General features: G+C 41.7%; 2 protein-coding genes across 4 annotated transcripts; one reads left to right on the forward strand and one right to left on the reverse strand.

Moving 5' to 3' along the window:
* The first annotated feature begins 1,170 nt into the window (after positions 1–1,170).
* Positions 1,171–7,836, forward strand: slc45a1 (solute carrier family 45 member 1). 2 transcript variants are annotated; one of them, XM_026348987.1, is made up of 10 exons: positions 1,171–1,302; positions 1,941–2,381; positions 2,489–2,581; positions 2,921–3,145; positions 3,315–4,204; positions 4,296–4,449; positions 4,550–4,726; positions 4,881–5,086; positions 5,616–5,841; positions 7,069–7,836. In XM_026348987.1, exons 2-10 carry the CDS (start codon positions 1,961–1,963, stop codon positions 7,095–7,097), a joined length of 2,421 nt encoding a protein of 806 aa, XP_026204772.1. In that variant the 5' UTR covers positions 1,171–1,302; positions 1,941–1,960; the 3' UTR covers positions 7,098–7,836. The 2 variants fall into 2 exon arrangements, with proteins under 2 accessions (XP_026204772.1, XP_026204771.1); XM_026348986.1 differs by having other exon boundaries at positions 5,616–7,836.
* A 445-nt stretch (positions 7,837–8,281) lies between these two features.
* On the reverse strand, positions 8,282–10,831 carry si:ch211-222l21.1 (prothymosin alpha). Of its 2 annotated transcripts, none has more exons than XM_026350304.1 (5): positions 10,637–10,831; positions 9,924–9,998; positions 9,440–9,503; positions 9,153–9,232; positions 8,282–9,052 (listed from the first exon to the last, which is right to left on the reverse strand). In XM_026350304.1, the coding sequence occupies exons 1-5, from the start codon at positions 10,685–10,687 to the stop codon at positions 8,981–8,983; spliced, it is 342 nt and encodes a 113-aa protein (XP_026206089.1). In that variant the 5' UTR covers positions 10,688–10,831; the 3' UTR covers positions 8,282–8,980. The 2 variants fall into 2 exon arrangements, with proteins under 2 accessions (XP_026206089.1, XP_026206088.1); XM_026350303.1 differs by having other exon boundaries at positions 9,150–9,232.
* Between the last annotated feature and the right edge of the window lie 9,696 nt (positions 10,832–20,527).

A 20,527-nucleotide genomic window follows, 5' to 3' on the forward strand; every position in this document is an offset into this window, starting at 1 on the left:
AATGTTGACTCTTAGAATAGGAAAGCTCATTTTAATAAATACTGTATTGGAGATCATATGTTTTGGACTACTGGGTAGATTGGGATGTTCACATCTGGAATTACTGAACTCTTATTACTGTACTATATTGTACTTCTATTGTCTACTATTATTAATTAGGACATGAAAAGTAGTAGCCTACATTATCAAGAATAGTGGAGCTAAATTACAATAACCTTGAAAATGTAGCAACGTACCGTTTGAGAATGGAACAATTTTTAAGGTATTTTATTTCAGTATTCTTTTTTTGTATTTACTTTCTGTTCTGTTGCCTTTTATGTAAAATATGTGTTTGACCAAATATTACACATCTGGTTCCACTACTTCTGACTGAGAAACACATTTGCTTGGACACCCAAAAGAAGATTAATATGTCTCAAACATTTACATTTTTAACAAACGAACTGTAGAAGAAGTATGGATTTTGTTATTTTAAAAAACTTAACTGTGACCGATAAAGTCAGGAAATTTTATTTTTCAATTTATTGTGTCCATAAAAAGTGATGCAAAGGAGGCAGAACAACAGATGTTGGCACCACAGCAGAACCTGGACTAAACTGTGTAAAATCACTATCTTTTAGTGGATGTTGTAGTTTGTGTTGTACATAGAGGGCTGTAATATTTCCCCCTGCAGTTAAGAATCATACTTAACTTCAATTTGTACTTGTAGGTGAGTAAATGTGCTTAATTACATTTCTCTATCATGCAATTCTGACCTGATGTACATCTTATGTACTGGATACTTTATTAGATACACCTGTGCATTACATTAAGTGGTGATTTGTTGCGTAACGACGGTGGGCAAAATATTAGAAACGACTCCCCCTTCAAACACCTTTAAAAACAAAAAGAGAAATGATATCCTGACAAAAGTAGAATTCACGACAGAGCTGCTGTGTTGGATTGCATTATTAAACAGGCGTACCTAATAAAGTGGCCAGTGAGTGTGAACTCGAGGACACGGTGTACACAGACAGATGCGCTTTTTTGCAGCGGAGACTGTCCGCGGTGCTGATGTTGCAGGAAGGGGCGTGACGTCACGGGAGAGACCGGGAGGAAAAGGCGGGTGGGGGTGGGGGGGGTTTAGAAGAGGGGGAAGGAGATGGGACGGAGGAGTGAGCGGGGGGATGACTGCATCAAAGGAAACACCACCAAACACAATCATGACTCCTGTAATTCATCCTACGTTTATTCTACACCATAATACTCGCTCTGTTTACCTCCACAGTGCGCTGCAATAAATGACGAGCCGCCCAGATTAAGGTAATTATCATCTTTCACCTTTGAATTTGCACGCCTTCGTCGTCTTCTAATACTGTTAAGTCGATTGCTTGGCCGTCACCTTTAGATACAAATGTCAAGTCGAGAAAAAATATCACCACCATGATCGTTTGCCTAAAAAACAATCGATCGCCTACGTGGCTACGAACGTGATCGATACTGGACCAATTATTACATCTGAATTTGAGCGATAACGATGCGTCATCCTTGTAATTGTCTTCAGTCTCCATGCCATCAGCATAACCGCCAGCGGCTCCATTGTGTCCGATTTGAGCTTCCTCCATGAAATATTAAAATGGAAACAGGCTTCATGAGAGCGGTGCCGCATACTGTAGTCAGCCACGCCGAGCACATGGGCTTTGCGCACAACCCTAACATGCGCATTGGTTGCAGTGCGCCCGTCATTACTGTGCCATCCTTGCTCTCTGCTGAACACTGCAGTGTCCTCTTGGTAGCACTACATAACCATCAGCAGCAGTGAGTTGAGTTGCTCACATTCTGACCATGCCACACTGTGGTGATCCTGGATGACTTCTCATGTGAACCATCAAGCCATTAGGTGTCATCATCTCTGACCTCTAACTCTGCAATGTTTATGATCAACCTTCTTTGTGCTGCAGTGTAAGCTGGCTTGAGAAAGATGTCATCTCCAGGCATGGGCACCCCCAGTGACCCCCTCTTGGCCAGTCCAGGAGGAAGGTTACCCACAGCTCAGGAAGGTATCTGGAGGAGCTCGCTCCCCAAAACAGCCAGCTTCCCAACGTCCACCACTCGGCACCTCAGCCACCGAGCCAACAACTTCCAAAGACAGCCAAAGCGCCGGAAGCTGATAAGACCCTCACCGCCTCCACCGCCCAACACACCCTGTCCCCTGGACCAGCTGGACCTCAGTGAACTTCCCCCGAGACGCACCTTCCAAGAACTGGTCTTCAACGGCTGCATCCTGTTTGGTATTGAATTCAGCTACGCCATGGAAACAGCTTATGTGACTCCTGTGCTTCTACAGATGGGCCTGCCTGATCAATTCTACAGCTTGGTGTGGTTTATTAGCCCCATTCTGGGTAAGTGAACAGCAAAGGGAAATGGTCTGATGGATTTTTACATGTGACACATTATGAAGAGCTTACGCCAATCCGTTGTTTCTCTTTTCCCTGTCTTTGATTTGAAGGATTCCTCGTTCAGCCACTCATAGGAGCATGGAGTGATCGTTGTACATCTCGGTTTGGGAGACGTAGACCTTTCATTTTTGCCTTAGCTATAGGTAAGACAAGTGTACTACATTAATTTTGTAGTGGACTTACATAAAGTTGCAAGAGAAACAACATCTTGGCAGCATAGATGAGATATTGTGGCTTTTGGTCTAAATAATGATGATAAAACACAAATACACTGGTCTTCGCTTCCCTTAATGCTGATCTGATAACATTTTTCAGTCCTGCCATGTTAAATGCCAACATGTGACATTTAACAGGCACTGTATTTTGTAGCTTTTAAGCCCAGGTCGTGATATATTGTTGATGTCACCTGAGGAAACTCACTCAAACTCACAAAACATTAATTAAAAAAACACATTTAAACAGTTCTTCTGCTCTTCTCATAGGGGCTTTGATCGGTCTAACTCTGGTGCTGAATGGACGGGACATTGGAGGTGTACTGGCTGACACAACATCGAATCACAAGTGGGGAATTGTCCTGACAGTGTGCGGTGTTGTTCTGATGGACTTCAGCGCTGATTCAGCTGACAACCCAAGCCATGCCTACATGATGGATGTGTGCAGCCCCGAGGATCAAGACCGAGGGTTGAACATTCACGCATTACTGGCAGGTAGGAAAACATTATATACAGTTACAAATGCAACTATATATTATATTTTCTTATTATTTTAATATAAGCAACGGATATTAATCTTTAAAAAATAATAGTTTTGAGTAGAACAAAGTTAAATAAGAGGCTAGATTACTATGGAACTGTAATTTTTTATTTTTCTGTACAGGACTAGGAGGTGGATTTGGCTATGTTGTTGGTGGTATCAACTGGGACCAGACACAATTTGGAAGGTCGATGGGAGGTCAGCTGCGGGTCATATATCTTTTTACAAGTGTCACGCTGGTGATAGCTACAGTAATGACTCTGATGAGCATCCCTGAACGAGCCCTACCAAAGAGCCAGCCAAACAAAAACTCCAGCAAAAACCACCTGAAGAGCCCCAGCCTCCCACTTCCTCCCTCTCCTCCTGTTCCACCAGGATCAGCTTTGGGACTGGAAGAGGAGGACGAGGAAGGTCTTTACAGCTACAAGTCTCACTCATGTAATCCTGACCCTCTGGCCCATTCTTGCAGTGCCAATGCACGCCTCTGTGTTGGCCTCACCAGCCCCATATCTCCCCTGAGCCCCCTCACTCCAAAATATGGCAGCTTTATCAGCAGGGACAGTTCTCTTACAGGCATTAATGAGTTTGCCTCCTCTTTAGGAACTTCATATATAGACAGTGTGCTCATAGACTGCTACACAGGTCAGCAGACACCACAGGCCCTGGGCCCTAACTCCACTGCAACACCTGCGCCTCCAGGGGACTCGCCTCCTCCTGATGAGGCCACACAAGGGGCAGGGAACCATTCTGCAGGACAGATCCAGCCTGATGTGGCATCTCAGACAGCTGGGAACGTTGTGGATGCAGAAGCACCCCAGCCTGAAGGAGATGCACAATCTTACGGAGCATCTCAGGTGACAGCTGGAGCTCAGCCTGCTGCCGGGTCACATCAGGGGTCCACTGCTGGCATCCTGAAGCGACCCCAGAGTCTCGCGCTGATGGAAGAGCCCATGGCAACCCAGATTGTTGGGTTGGAGAATGGACGGAGGAGAACAGTGACCTTCAGCCAGCAGGTCAGACAAGGATTTAAAAAAATAACAAAAGCCACTTGGTCCTTTGCCATCACATCATTTTTAAACAGTGTGTCTATTTTGTCTCATAAAGGTTGCAAACATTTTGCTGAATGGGGTGCGCTATGAGAGCGATCTGAGCGAGAACGTGGAGACAGGAGAATCCCAAATGTCAATGAAACTGCTGTGTATAGCCATCTACAGAATGCCTCCCTCTCTGCGGAGTTTATGCACTAATCATTTTTTAGGTGAGGAATATAACTGAGTTTAGCAAAGAAAACAAAAAACACTAATATATCTTTATCAGTATTTTGAAGTGAAATCTCATTGGTTCTCTCTGTGCTGTAGGCTGGCTGTCCTTTGAAGGCATGCTGCTCTTTTACACGGACTTCATGGGGGAGGTTGTCTTTGAAGGAGACCCCAAAGCACCCCACGACTCTGAGGCTTACCAACGGTATAATGCTGGTGTTAGCATGGGCTGCTGGGGCATGTGCATCTATGCATTCAGTGCTGCTTTCTACTCAGGTGAGCTACACTCATAATCACGTCAGGGCTGTTAGTGCAGCTCTGGCGAGGGAAGTGTAATTTCTTTCCCTGGCTGGATTTGTGTAGTCATTCGTCTTCATTACAGCTTTACATTTGTTCTTTCTGTTTCCCTCTGGGGTTCCTCAACTTTCAGCCATATTGGAGAAACTGGAGGAGCGTTTTTCTCTTCGCACTCTATATTTTTTTGCCTACTTGGCGTTTGGTTTGGGCACGGGTCTCGCCACACTGTCCACCAACCTCTACGTGGTACTTTCTCTCTGTGTCACCTACGGGGTGCTCTTCTCGTCTCTATGCACGCTGCCTTACTCTCTGCTGTGTGAATACTACCAGAGCCCCCAGGTCTGTCTCATGATATATGTTCAATTTATATGTTTAGCATGATCTAATTTGTATTAAATATTGTGTAGTCGCTTGGTAGCACTTTAACCTGAAAGAATGCTTCAAGTTTCTTATAATTAGCGAATTTGGCAATAGTTAAATGAGAAGACTGATAACACTCTTGTCTGTTACTAGCTCAGCATGAAGACTGGAAACAGCTAGCTGTTGTCTCTGAAGGTCACATCCCACGACCACCTCTAAGACTCATTAATAAAGATCTATTATTTTCAACTGCACAATACTGACACTATTATATGGGAGTTAAGTAGTTTCTAACATTAGGGTTCTGGTAGACACATTTTATTAAGCCACGTCAAACTCTTTCCCTTTTGGAGATAATTGGCCGCAGATGGAAGCATCATAATTAACACAGACATTGCAGTGATATCAGTCTTCTTATTTATATTAAATAAGGATCTAATCTTAAGGTGATTAGTGGTACACAATCAAATTTAGCCTACATCTAAACTATTTCCGTGACCATTTCCAGTTTTGCGGCTCATCGGAGGAAGGGACCAGACGAGGGATGGGGGTGGACATCTCTCTGCTCAGCTGCCAGTATTTCCTGGCTCAGATCCTGGTCTCTGTGGCGATGGGACCTCTGACCTCACTGGTGGGTGGGGCCCAGGGAGTGATGTACTTTGCAAGCCTGATGTCATTCGTGGGCTGCCTGTACTCCTCTCTCTGCGTGGTGTACCAGCTGCCCCCCCCTGAGGGTGAGCCCGCCGATAGCGAGACCCAGCCACTATTGGTGCACATTTAGAAAAGCCTCTTCATTTAATTTACCTCACACACACACACACACAGTCATCAACACACACTGTCACTCTGTCACTTTTAGCATCTGAGTGTGTTGACCTTCACAGCAATGACAGGACAAACTCACTGTACATCCTGCCACACACTGTACAGCACAATGCCACATATTGTTTCCTATTAATCAGCACTGCTCTTCTCAGAGCTAGACAGACAGACAGACATTGGCCACTGCTCCAATATGTGTGTACATGACCACTGTGTTCATACAGTGTGTGTGCCCGTGCATAATTTTCCTAACTTTGCAAATGACTGCGTGACCTTTATGAATGGAATGTGTGTGTGTTAAATGGAGTTGTGTGTGCGAGAATGTGAATGACCTATTTGATTATACATGAGCATAAAGCTATTGTGTGTCTGATTCTTTGCTGTAAAATCTTGCATCATCTTTCTTGCTTGTTGGTGTTTAGAAATGTTGATCACTATGTGCAGGCTAACCACAGCTTTCCTTTCTTTTTCCTTCTTTTATCAGTTGCCTAACGTCTGCATGAGCTGCAGTGTAATCTCCCAAATCCTTGTGTTAATGTTTTGTTTCGGTCATACGGCCAAGGGAATGTCTACCTGCCTGTTTCTCTGAGTTAGCATATTGGCATCACACCTCAGGCAGGATTTTTCTGACTAAATGAACGTGCTGCCAGTGACCGCTCACACTCCCTCATTAATGCTTCTTAATTAATTCAAGAGCACTTTTGGCATCATTTAGCAAACACATACTTAATATTCATGTGAAGCCAAACAACGCTTAATCACATTTACAGTCTTTAAGGGCTTCACAATGTCCACATTTTAACAACAACTAAAAACAACACTTTCCACACAATCCAGTCATTGTGAGACTAAACCAGTGTGCTGTCCCCAAATTTCACAGTTTGGTGCTGGGTGACTGTTAATGAAATCCGAAGTATAGTACAATGCCAGTTAAATACTTGATCGACACAGAGCCATGACTAATAGGATGACACACACACACACATACACACTTATACAAACTTTCAGAAACACAGAGAAATGTGTACTGGTGGCAAATTCTATCTGGGCCCTCACTAAGCCATGGACAGCCCTGTGAGCTGTCAGTCTACTCCTGGCCATGGCATTGTAATAATGACAGTGATTCTTGTCATTATCAGGAAGAGGAGAAGTTGAAACTGGGGTGTGAATCAGCATTCAATGGGAAACCGAACATAACAGAAGAACAGCAAACAGAGAGAAGACTCATGTGAACTATGGGTAACCCTGAAGACAACAGTGAAAAGAAAGACTGTGGGGTTCATAGAGCCAACAGCAAGTGCTTACTTTCACCATTAGGGCGCATGCTTAAAGTAGCAGGCTTCTGCTCCACCATGCTCGGCCCATCAACTCGGTATAGTGATGATGTTTCATTTGTTAACCAATTTCCTCACAGGACGAGTCAAACTTTATTCTTTTACTTCCTCCATCCCATGAAAAAAGCCACTTTTCGAGCAAAATGGTTCATCAATTTTATGTTCTTGTTCTGTTTTGTCATGGCAAACCGTATGCTTCGTCTGTTCAGCCTCAACACAGGCGCCGAGCCTGACTTCAGGGCTTTAACATAAGGCAAACTTTAGTAAAATCTGTTTTAGGTCTTTCATTGTGATGGTTTCATTGACTGGTACCAGCGTAATGGTGCCGGTCACAATTGCTGCCTCAGCAGAATGTCAATAATTGCCTACTATTAAAGCCTCCTGGACTACATGGATGCATGCCATGCTAATGTTTCCAAGGAAACAGTAATTGTGTGGATCATGCTGTTGCAGCTTGCTTCAGAAAAAGAAACCAAACACATTTTGTGTTGTTCCACATTCAATATTAGCAGTGTTACTTTTATTCAGGGTTAAATTAAAACTAAAATGATAATTTTGCCACTTTGGGCTCGTGTGTGAATTATTGTGTATTCCTAATTACCACTGTAATCAATATCTACATGACTCCCGGAACGATCATCTGCAATCTTAAAGAGCACCACATGGGGGAGCCAGGACACACAACAGTAATCCACTGATTCTCTGCATATTTTTCCATTACCAAGTGAGACAGATTATTCCTGTTCCTTCCTGCATCTAAGCCAGCCATTTTCCATGTTAAGAAAAATTGGGTCAAGTGACATCATCTGCTTATGAAGCAATGGTTTTGAAGAGCACTGGTACACTATAAACAGGTAACATACACACAACACAGATACGCTTAAGTAAAAAGACAATTTATTTGTTAATCAGAATATACAAAGCAGTGGCTGATGTAACCGAATGTCATTCTGGTTTGAAAAAGGCAGTCTTGGACACAAAACTGGGCTACCCAGCCATAACATAAAACTTATTTAAAACTTAAGAAAAACAAAGTATAAATGGTACAAACTTGCGTGGAATGCATACAGAACAAATGACCAAAGCTTTAAGATTTAAGAGGGGTTAATTAACATAGCAAAATTCTGCCTCCATAAAACAGGGTCAAGCAATCTTGTCATGGAGGCGCAAGACATAGCCCCTTTATTCATTTGCACCATCTGTTATATTATCAGGGTAACAAAGCCAAGGATTAAGTAGCAGCTCAACACAAAAAAACTATGCCTCAACTAATAATGCTAACAACTGTCCATTAGCCCCTGCTTAAAACTTATCTTTGGTCCTTTAAGTGAATCTGAGAGGTCAACATGAGCCTTGTAGGAGGTGAGCAGCTGCCTGTACATATGAATCATCTGGTCAGCACCGACATAATAGAGATTGTGCTTTAAACATGTTAATATAAAACCTCAAAATGAAAATAAAAAAAGATGTGAAAACTGATCTCATGGCGTGGCCCAATTTGTACAAGTAGAAAACAAAGCTCATTTTAAAGACCAATAAATAACATTTCATAAAAAAAGGATGCAGGGCCACTATGTTTCAGGACTCCAGTGCAATGTGATAACATGGGAGCAAACAAAAAGAAACATCTCTCAAACATAGAGAAAGCACAAACTCTAGAACACAATGTTGACCAGGTTGGTAAGACAGTGCTGCAAACAAGTAGCAGGGTAGAGACCTAAGCCTCCACTTCTGCTTCTTTTGAATCTCCATTTTCCTCTGTCTTCTGCTTTTTTGTTTCCACCTTTTCCTAATGAAAAAAGAAAATATTTAATGTATTAGTAATTATTTCAAAATTCAGATTACTCAACACACACGACAGACAAGTGATTAAATGATAGACCAACCTCCTCCTCCTCCTCCTCCTCAGCTCCACGCTTCACAGGCTGTGCATCAGTCTCCTCAGCAGGGGGCGCCTCCTCTGTCTTCTCTGTAGAGACAGTTTATCACTTCAGAAAATACATCCTCTACTTTCAACAGAATTACAACAAGGGTTACTGCCAATGTAATTTTGGAGTCAAGATCACACAATGGAGAAGTACTAATGAGGTAAATCAGGCTAGAGTAACAACAGTAACTTTCTGAACATGGTTGCTAAAACCCTGAAAACAAAAAATGGTGCTTTATATGAATGTACCATCTCCATTCTTGTGTTCCTCCTTTGCAGGTTCCTCCACTTTGTCACTGTGATCAGCTCCATTCTGCATGAAGAGAAAGAAATGCCAGTCCATGTAAGGGCTTCCATTATGTGAGCCATTTTGTTGGATTACAGACATTATCTTAAAAAGTAAAAACAAACCATGAACTCCCTAGCATAGTTTAAATAATCTTCTCAGAGCTGTATGTCTAGAGACTCATTTGGGGACACTTAAAGGCATGTGTTTAGAGCCCTTGTTACCTCCCCAGAGGATCAGCTAACAAGCTCTGAGAAACCTCAGACTAGAGACCAACAGAGTTGTCCAAAGGCTTGCTAGCCAACATCTGTGCCATTTCACAACCCAAACAAAGCACAGTGTGGAGGAGCAGCTGAACAGAAAGGGGGAGGCGGGTGCAGCGACACCTGCATGATGAAGGGCGCTAAGACAATAGGCCATGAGGCTGGTCCCTCGTCTCCAACTCACTGTGCCATTGGCAGGTGCGTCCCCGCTGTCGGTCTTCTCCTCCTCCTCCTCCACTTCTTTCTTCTCTTTCAGGTCCTACAAAATAAAAGCACGACCCTTTAGCAATGAGACGTGCAGCAAAGAGTTCATTCCTAAGTGCCACGCGTTTTTTTTTTTTTTTACATCACATTGCAATTTAAAAACGTCGGCTATCAAATCTAAGCTGGAGTCTAATTCAGTCTAGACCCCGGTAGAAATAATAAGCAGCGTTTCGCTGAGCACCGTGTAATGTAACGCGGTCGTTACTGTGGCTTCCCGCCCACAGCAGCAGCAGCAGCTCCGCTTCAGCAGCCGCACCGACCCTGGTGCTTTGTCTGCTCCACCAGACATTAGCAGATAACCAAATCACACGGGTTTGCTTTGTTTTTAAAAAACCGCATTTAGCTGTCGACGTTTCAAAAAAATAAAAGTCCCAAATGAATCACGTTAATTGAGTGTGGTAATCGATGACTGATTCACGCCAACAGTCATTTATGGAAAACACATTTCCCCACAATGACTGTTTTAACTCGCATGAAGTACCGTCAACGGTGACCCGGTGTGGTTTCACCCGAGCTAGTTCAACCGATTGTTCACACAAATAACACGACAACTCGGAAAAGTTCCCAAATCTTTTAACACGGTGGTTCAACACACACACACACACACAAAAAAACGGACTGAATGAAACGCACCTTTGCTGTAACCTCTGCAGTCGCGGTCGAGTCAACAGCTGTGTCGGCCATAGTTATTTTTGTGAATTTATTTAGATATTTATATTCCTATTTAGTAGATTTATGTGGTGGCTCGGTGCCGTCGTGTGTACAGTCCAAAGACGCCGAGAGAGAAATGATGTCTGCCCGTCTCCTCTTTTCTCCCGACCTCGTTGAAAATCTACCCTCGTTGGTCACAGCGGTTCGATCTCGCACGTGATTGGACAACGCCGACCGCTGGAGCGTCTCATTGGAGGAGCGTCTTGTCACTCTCGACTAGACGTCCCGCCCGCCGACTACCTCGTCGTTGATTGGCCGATGGTTTTAAAGCGCTGCACTATGATAGACTTCTTTCTTTCTAACACACATCACTTTGCGTTTCATATTTTCCCCTTCAGTTTTCAACAATAGGTCTAAGATTGCAAAATTTACAACACCCTACTACACTCTGCCGAGGGGCGTCTCAGTATTTGAAGTAGACTGATTCTAAAAGTTTATATACATATGGCCACGGTCGGAATCTTTTGTCTTAGCGCTCTTTCTTTGCAGACATGGGGGATCAAGTTACAACCAAAACGCACTAATATAATGTGCCGATGTGAAAGCCATAGGGCCACTCCTCCTTTCTATATTTAACTGTTGAAACGAGATGTGTTCCTCCTCAAATGTCGTTACACTTTCACTTTTTACAAGACCAAAAACAATGCAACGTGTTTATTGATCGTGCACGTTGCATCAAGGAGTTGAGAAGTCAGTGGAACAACTGGTGAAACCACCTTCACAGCCTGATGTGTAGACACAGACTTTACAACTTCAAGATTTAGTCAATTATTTTGAACGCTGCCCAGACTATGATAAATTATTGTTTGTTCTTCATTTGTAAATGTTTGTCACTTCTTATTATCACATGTTCAACAGAAGTAGTTATCTGTCTCAGGTCCACATGATACTAAGAAAATGAGGAGGATGTGGAATCACATAGATAAACCCAGCAATTAATGTGCTGCTTGTGATTTACAGGTCTATCAGAGTCAGTAATGTGGTGTGGTACAGTGAGCGTTCACAGCTTACATTAAGCTACAGCTATTAGTCATTAGATTGTTAAAGATGATACCCATTTAACAGTAATTAAACTATTAGAGACTCGAACAAAATATATTGGCTAACTGAAGTCTACATTGCATTATTAAGAATATATCTTGCATGCAATAGGGTGCAGTTTAATGTGTATGCACATTATAATGAATGTTTGACATCAGATGCATATGCAAAACCTTCACAGACAAAAGATAAATATAAAACTACACTTCTGTCCCTCAATTCATAGTTCAGGTGTAATGAATTAAACATAATTTAAATGTGACATTTCTCCAGATAAAGTGTCCATGCTAATCAGGACTTGGCACTAGTTTTTATAGTCTTGTCTGATATCCCAAACAAGCTGTTTTTCTCCTCCCTCTCAAGTTCTTTGAGGTAAACTTGTTTGTCATCGCTGCAGTTGCTCATCCAACTGTTAAACCAAAGGAAGTGGCAACACACAGCTCTGTGGGTCCTGATCTCTGTAATTTAAGCCTGCATCTGGTCAGTGCCTAGCTGTCAGTTAAAGAGAAGGCAGGCATTTTTGTTTTATCACAGGTAAAATCCGCACATTTGGTGCGACGGCCCCCTGACCCACTATTGTATTCCTCAAACAGCCACCTTCGCCACACCTTTCATTGTTTCTACCCATACACAGCTGTCATTCATTTTCATAAAACTCGACTTATCAGATTGTCAGAGCGACAATATCATTTCAACTGGTTTAATTCCAGTAGGCCTCTACAAAACCTATTTACACATGCTCCACATGTGATATCACTTTGCACGGGATTTCAAACATTTCCAGACAGTCTTACTAATGTTTGTATCCTGAACTTGTCCCAACACACCCAAGCAGGATATCTTGACACAAGTATTTCTTCATCCTCTAATTTTAGTGCTGCCTAGAACCTAATCCTATACTGTCTTACTTATCTTCTCCATGCCATGCCAGAATTTAAGGCACTGATTTTGAAGAACCCTCTGGGTGCTTTTTAGTCATTCATCTCACATTCAGCTGAAATATAATTACAAAGACTGTAATTACACGCAGAGATCAAAGGCTTGTGTCGGTATACTCGCCTGTTACTTTGAGATTTATTTTCTTTTTCATTTAAAGATGTTTTTTTCACTTATGTTGAGTCCACCTTTTGTTCTACAACACTAACTATCCCAAAATGTTAAAATAACATATTGGTGATTTTAATTTTATACACCAAAGCTTCTGCCATATCATGTAAACTTATTATGAACAATGAACAAATAATCAGGTAAACACGCTGACACAGCAGTGTGGTTAAAATGAATACAAGCAACAATGAAAAAAGAATAGCATTCATCGTGTTGCTGCACTTAAAGATAAGGACTCGTGTTGGTGTGCATCAAATGTTACCTTTCTTGCGTGGGAAATGAAGACCATGTGGAGACTGCAGGGCACTGAAGCAGACATCCACAGTGAGTAATGACCTCAGCGTATGCACAACCTGTACATCCATGTGAGGAACGATGGGACAGACTAAAACACAGCAGAAGGCATTACTCACACTTTTTTCTCTGACTGGAAAATGAGGGCAATCAAAGAAAGGGGGAGTGTTTGTGAGATCATTTCCTGTCTTTTTTCCCCTATTTGCCTACCTCAATATGTTTCCATGTGTTCCAAAGTAAAAAAAAAAGTCTCTATGGGCAGCCTGTTCAATCTGCAGGTTAAATGTGTGAATGGAAGTGCTGCAGCAAGTAGGGCAGTTAAGGAAAAAGCTGAAAAAGTTGCATTTATGCAGTTGAAATGCAGTTTATGTGGTGACTTTTATAGATGTCTCTGCCAAACAAATGGAGTGTTTACCACACTTTCCACAAGTAGCTGGGAACTGGAAAACCTTTTTTTTTATCCTGTTCAAGTTATGAGACCACAAAAAGTAATGCTGTATGAAATAAAAGCCTCTTTGTGTCCATAGTGACGCATGTTTAAAATGAAGAATATAGAATTTTTCACACTGAGGTAAAATGTACGTAAATCTCCTCCACAGGTCTGATGATATAGGATGTGGAAGTACAGCACCTTCATTTCGCCTAATTTCTTAGGGACAATGGTCTGACCTGACTCAAGGAATGTCAGTGCTTGGGGGCAGAGCAAAGTTGGGCCCATCAAGGAGCAAAGGTCAGGATTAGGCGGGGGAAGGGTCCTGATAATTGGCGGAATTGAAGGAAGCAAACTGAGCTCTTTTGTTTTCAACAAGAGTGTCCAGCATGGTCTCAGGCAAATCCTGCAGAGTTCAGGGACAACATAAAGTTGACCTCTCAACGTGAGCAGAATGCACAGTGGGGAAGAACGTGTGCTTATATTATTGACTTATAATCTACACAATTACATACAATCTTTATTCATCATAATGAACTTACATGCACAGGTAGTGCAGCCCCAAGAACTCCAGCAGCTCATACTATTTTCAAATAAAATCTGCATGGATGTTCCTAATTACCAGGCATCACAGTACCTGCTCTTTAAACTAATGCAGTGAAGCAAAAAAATAATGCTCAGATTTATTTCATTTTCATATATCATTTTTTAAATTGAGATTGTTTTGAGTGACTGGCTATTTTTTAGCTATTTTTTTGTTATTACTTAGTTTTTTTTGGATTTGTTTTGGTTTGGTTCTTTTTCTCGTTGTGCTACTTTCCTTTCCTTTTGAACAGAGAGCAGCTGTAACAAGGCAAAACTATTTCCCTCTGGGATTAATAAAGTTTTTAAAAACTGGAATCTTGAGATGTCTTTACTGTTGTGTAACAATACAAAGTGCCCAAAAGACAATAAGAACAGACAGCAACACTCGTAAAATAATAATGAAGTACATTCATAAGTCAATAATAATAATAACATAATAAATTTGCATTCCAGGAGTGATTAAATCATATTTCCATAATAGGATATAACAAATACAAAAAGCCAAGAGGCAAAACAAAAAAACAAAAATCAAAACAATAGTATGAATATTTACATACATATATATTTAATAAAACAGTGAACATCAAAAATAGAAACAAAACAGAAAAGCTATTTGTATGCACCATGAAAAAAGAGAAATATAAAAAGGGTTTTTAGGAACACACATGATTTAAAGCTCGTCAGTGGCACAGTGCCAAGAAATCCTGAAATCCTGCACCTCTGGATATTGCTACGGCTCTTGTGGTTGACATGTTTCGTCATTGTTGTTTGGATTAGTTTGTCGGTGCTTTGAGGATTTGAAAACTACCACTCTTTTTCTGCAAGCCTTTCGATGTCTCAGAACAATCTATCATTAACTCAGGATAGTTTACAATTGGTGTTATTAAAGGATGTGCATTGTCTCCTTCCTTGATTGTGATCACCTCGGGCGGGGTGTAGTCAAAGTCTGGAGACTATATTGTTGCGTTAAAACTAAGTAATGAAATGTTTCTGATATACAGGTGCCAGCTGCTACTGGCTGTGAAGTACCTGGGATGAGGATTACTTTCACCTGCAAATTATCCAAGTAGTAAAGGTCTTATCCCAACAAGGTGTGGGATAAAACTCTACACTAGAACTTCAGATACATCAAGGCTCATTATTAATGAATGAGTGTAGAAATCGTTGTGAGATGAGTGATGGCCGCAGTAATCTGGCTGTTGTATGGCACCATGGTGCTGAAGAGAGACTTAAACTATTAACTTCATCTTTAATCTGACACTCACCTTTCAGTAGTGACCAATGATAATAACATGAATGCAAGCAGCTGAATACTCCTCACTGGCTGATTCCCCATCACAACGTTATAAATCACTGGCAAGAGGCTACAGACCCAGGGAATGCCACAGAGATTACATCTCCCAGCTGGAATATTTGTGTTTGATGGAGGTGTTGGATGAAACTGCAGGGGAAAAGGTCGCCTGGGGTCCTCTACTGCCTCTGTTGCTACAGTGACCCTTACTCGGGAAAGCTGCTGGAAAATCATTCCACACATGGATGGATGGACAGATTAATGATGTATATGATGTGTTTTTTATTACAGAGGACAAGTATGTATTCCTTAAATTGTAGATGCAGCTCTTAGATGTGTTTGTTCCCAGCAGGCCAGATAATGAACTTACTGATGTAACACTGTTAGGTCAGTGGAGCTTGACATGATCATATATGCTCCACTTTTATAGTGCATGTCTACATTAAAAGGAAAAGACAAACATGCCTCAGTCAGAGGTAGACAGTGTATGATCATAATGGGAGGGAGGGCAACATGGGAGCACTTTGTCCTTCCTTTGAGAAATAATACATCATACAAGGTAATAAAACCAGTACCACACATGCATAATACATCTGTCTATCTACTGTTCAGTCTGGTGTATAATCTTTATCACCACTCCTGCACCACTGTGTCATCTTGTAAGTCAAGTTACAGCATCCTTCATAGAGCTTCCATACTTTGTACCTTATTCAGGTGAGACAAGCTGATTATTTTACAGACACATAGAAACACACCAGAACCTGTAAAACTGTACCGTCCGAGATTGTTGAATGCTGTGCTGTTGTCTTTTGTAAAAAAGCTGTCAGAAGTATAAAGGTGCATGAGTGAATAAACACAGTGGTAGACGACTGAAACCCAGGTGTCACTCATCAGGTGATTGTAAGTGAATAAAGGGCACGAGTGACATGACTGAAAGTGTCTTTTCATAAACCTAATACTTAGCAAATAGGTTATGCATGGAAGAGCAGCAAATGTTTTTCTTTTTCGGTTCTTGAGTTCAGCCTCAGCTCTACTACCTTATTTATTTTCACCTCTTAGCTCCACCCCTGCAACTGTCTTGCCAGCGAAAAGTGGAAATTTCCAGTAATTCCTACTGCTGTGCAAGAAATGCTCCTCCTCCCTCTGGTTTCCCGCCTTTCACTCTACCTGCCCTTTCTTGCTGCACACTGGCCTCAAGACCACATGGTCTTCTGCTGCTCAACCTTCTTTTGCTCAGCAGTTTTTACTTTGCACTGTAAAACATCTTGCACTAATGAAACGTTACATTTTCTTAAACCTTAAAGCCATTAAATTAACCTATAAGTAACCATACTGTATTTATACTGCACAGGGATATGATGCTTTTCTTTTAACTGATCAGTCTGAGAGAAACCTTTTCAATCACTTCCTTGTTTACTGTTCTGAAAGTACACAGTATCTTCTTACACTCTGAATAAATATTAAGGGTTAAGCTTGGTGTAACTATTACATTAGCTCTCGAATGATAACAAGGGTTGGTTTGGGATCACAGAGCAGATGGTGGATTTGCATTTCTATTTCTCTGGCTGATCTGGTATTCTGGTGTCTGGTTTGTTTCAGAGATATCACATGTTCCAAAGCTTTCCTACACAGCAAAATTCAAGGTGCAAAAAAATGTGACATGTTCTTTCGTGGTTAAGCTGAAGCCCTAGGTGTGGCTCAGATATGGAAACAATGATGTAGTCTATGTATTAATGTATTTGCAGCTTGACACCTCCACGCTATCTCTAGCGACGTGTGTGGTTTCAGAAGTTCCTCTTAATTCAAAACCATAATAGAACCATGAAGACATGATTCTCGACAGAAAATAGTTTTAGTTAAACTACAAATAAACCCACTTGACAGCTGGAGTAGAGAAGTTTGAGTGTATTGATGGCATCAGGCACACTGACCTTAGACCCATTGTGAAGCACCAACAAAGAGCCATCTGCACAGCAACCAAAGCTGAGATGAGAGACGTGCACACAGGGGGACCGAGGGGGGAGGGACACGGGAACCCAGAGAGTGTGACAGAGAAAACAAATCAGTGATAAAGACTGATTTAAATGTAGCTTGATCAGCTGGACAGTGTCTAAAACATCACAACAGTCAGTGGTAACATCTCTGAGGTGGCTACACAGAGACAAAACAAGAAGCTGCACAACACATCAACACAGGGAGAACACTGATCTCTCCACTGCTGCAAAAGTGGAAGAGAAGAGCTGCTGGCCTAATCACTCAAGAGCACATTTCCTGCCTCCTGCATGAGCTGAAGTCAACTGTAGTTGTTCAAGGCTAATATTTAACCCAAACTTGCATCTAACACATTCACTCCCCTGCAGAAACAACGTGATCTGATCTGAAATGCTGTAATATCTTGGTTTAGACGGTTGCTAGTTTGTATGTGGACATATTTTAGATTACAACTCTTTGTTATTAGAAAATACTTTTCCTTTTCACATATATATGCAAGGTATTTTAAAATGGTGAAAACAAAGACAAAATGGTGTCAGGGACATCTGTAAAAATCACAAATGTTTCACAGGTAAGACATGAGAGTCAGGATTGCTTAGCAACAGCAGTAAAAAAAAAAAAAAAAAAAACTAGCAGCCTGTGTGGTAACTGAGACTCTGATGATGCTGCCACCCTGTGGTAAAATGCTGGTGCATGGTGAACCAGCAGGAGAACGATCAAAAGCCCTCCTCCCTGCTGTGCGAATGTGCAGTGAGGTGAAATGTCTACAATTATTTGCAAAGTGTAGCTTAAAGCTACAAGCTTAAAAATGACGAAGGAGCTGGCAGGAAAAAAAAAAAAAAGATCTCCTCTTTCCTTTTTTAACACTATTCAAAATTGTATTCGGTAATTTGATTGGCTGGAAAATGCACTAACTCTCATGGTGGGTGGTTGCTTAGCAACATTCACGGGAGGGTGGGATGTGGGTGGGAGGGTGTGTGAGTGTTCGGGAGGTGGGACGTTGTTCATGAGGAGGGAGGATTGTGGGTGCAGGCAGACTGAGTGGGGAAATACCTGGCAACGTTCCCAAATAAACAAACAAGACAGAGAGGGAGGGGAGAACAGAGTGGGAGACAGAGGACAGGGGTGTTTTCTGGGTCCTGATAAGACTCTTGTCAGAGATTAAGGGAACAAGGCATTTTATAAGCGCCAACACAGTTTGTTCCCAATGCAAGGGTGCAGTAAAGACAGGAAGTGGAGGGCATTTTGCTGAAAACTTGACAAGAACTTCAGAATAGTCAGTAAAGTGCTTGAACCAGCATGAACTCTGGGGTTAGTTTTTGGAGAGACGCGGTGGATCTGACGCAAACGCTATGACTGGGTAAAACAGAACAGGGGCTGTTGTAGTTGATTAGATGTATAAGTTTAATGAGGAACAGATGAAAGAGCCACAGACAAGCATGAAACTTCCAGATAAGAGTGTGGGGAAATACTAGTACCTGTGCGTGCATGTTCCTGTGACACACAGCTGGCTGTGTAGATGTTTCCAAGGAACTGTTGTGTGGTTTATTATTACTTTTTAATTAGGATGAGCTGAATTAAGTGCAACGGCCCGCAGTGTATACAAAATATATAAAAGAAGCACTAGAATTACAACTGATTATGAGGTGCTAAGAGAGTGCCTTAGTAAATAAGACAAATGTTAAGCTGCAGGAAGGAGAAAAGGTGGAAAATGTGCTTATAAGGAGAGGAGGAGTAAAAAGGTCTGGTTGGGGGTGGGTGCTGCTGCTGGTAGGTACAGCCGGCTGAAGGAGGTGGGCCTTCCTTCGAAATGGCTGATGCAGGCGGTCTCCACAGGCAATGAAGACTCTTTGTCAAGAGGAGGAAATGAGGTTTCTGTTGTGATTAAAAGAGAGGTTTCTATGGCAATGCAAAGAGCCGTGTGCACAGAGAATTTGTTGGGAGTGGAGGGGGCTACGCGAGAGTAGAATTTCAAAGAATGCTGCCTCCTCCATCTCATCTCCCACCACTGCCACCCCTCTGCGTTTCCACGGCGCCGTTTTATCTCTGATAAATCTGTTCTCGTAGCCACACGAGTGCAAGCAGGATTAACTTGAATGAAGCAAGTCAGTGGTCGATCAGTCCGAAATGTTTGCAGAGGAGCAGCTTCACTTCCTGGAATTGATGCTGTCAAAACCTCACAAACAACAATAACAACAACCACTCAATGGGTTGTTTGGTTGTTTTCATTGTGTTTGTTTTTTATTAACATGATGACATAAATGAATCTTTCTTGTTTGGACAGTTACACTTTTGTTCTGATCCCCCTGCTTTGGATAGCCTGTGGAAAAAAACGCATGTTAGCACTGGCGTGACCTCCAAAACCTAAATATAGTAACCTGCTTTGTTAATTGTTTCAGTGATCTGTTGGTAAAAATACATTTCTTAAAATAATTCTCCATCCTGATATGTTCTTTTGTACAGAGGAAGTTGCTCTACACAGCAGCGAATGCCACCTTTGCCCCATCACAGGCTCACTGCAGGATGCTTGGATAAGATGACATTTGAAACTCCCGAGGATCAAAGTGATGTTTTTCATCCTCGCACACAGTTTTAGCTAAAAAAAGACACAGATGCTTCTGATAATACGGTTACACACGAAAGCAAAATGGAAATCTGCCTACCTACGCTACAAAGGGGTAACTGACTGATCAGGAAGACAGTTTTAATCCCTGCACTTTTAAATACTATTACATGTTTACCTTCTACATCCAATCTTACACAATTAACACTTCTCTTCTCCATTGCTAAGTACATATTTGATTTCATAATTTTCTGCCTCCAACTTATCATGGTTCGACTTCGTTTTTAGTTTTTGAATTCTGATCACACTATCCATGTTGCCTTTGGGTACTTGATTAATATATTTCACTTAAATTCTTCTTTTACGCTTATCGTCTGTATTTGCAGTAACAGGTTTGTTACAGTGTTGTACAGTCTTCTAGCATTTTTGGCAGTGTGAATGAATGCTAAGGTAACACAATACAGTTTAGTTAAAATAACAAATTTTATGACAAAATTCTAAATCCACAAA

This window comes from Anabas testudineus, chromosome 5 (genome assembly GCF_900324465.2).
Source record: "Anabas testudineus chromosome 5, fAnaTes1.2, whole genome shotgun sequence".
NCBI classification, from domain to species: Eukaryota; Metazoa; Chordata; class Actinopteri; order Anabantiformes; family Anabantidae; genus Anabas; species Anabas testudineus.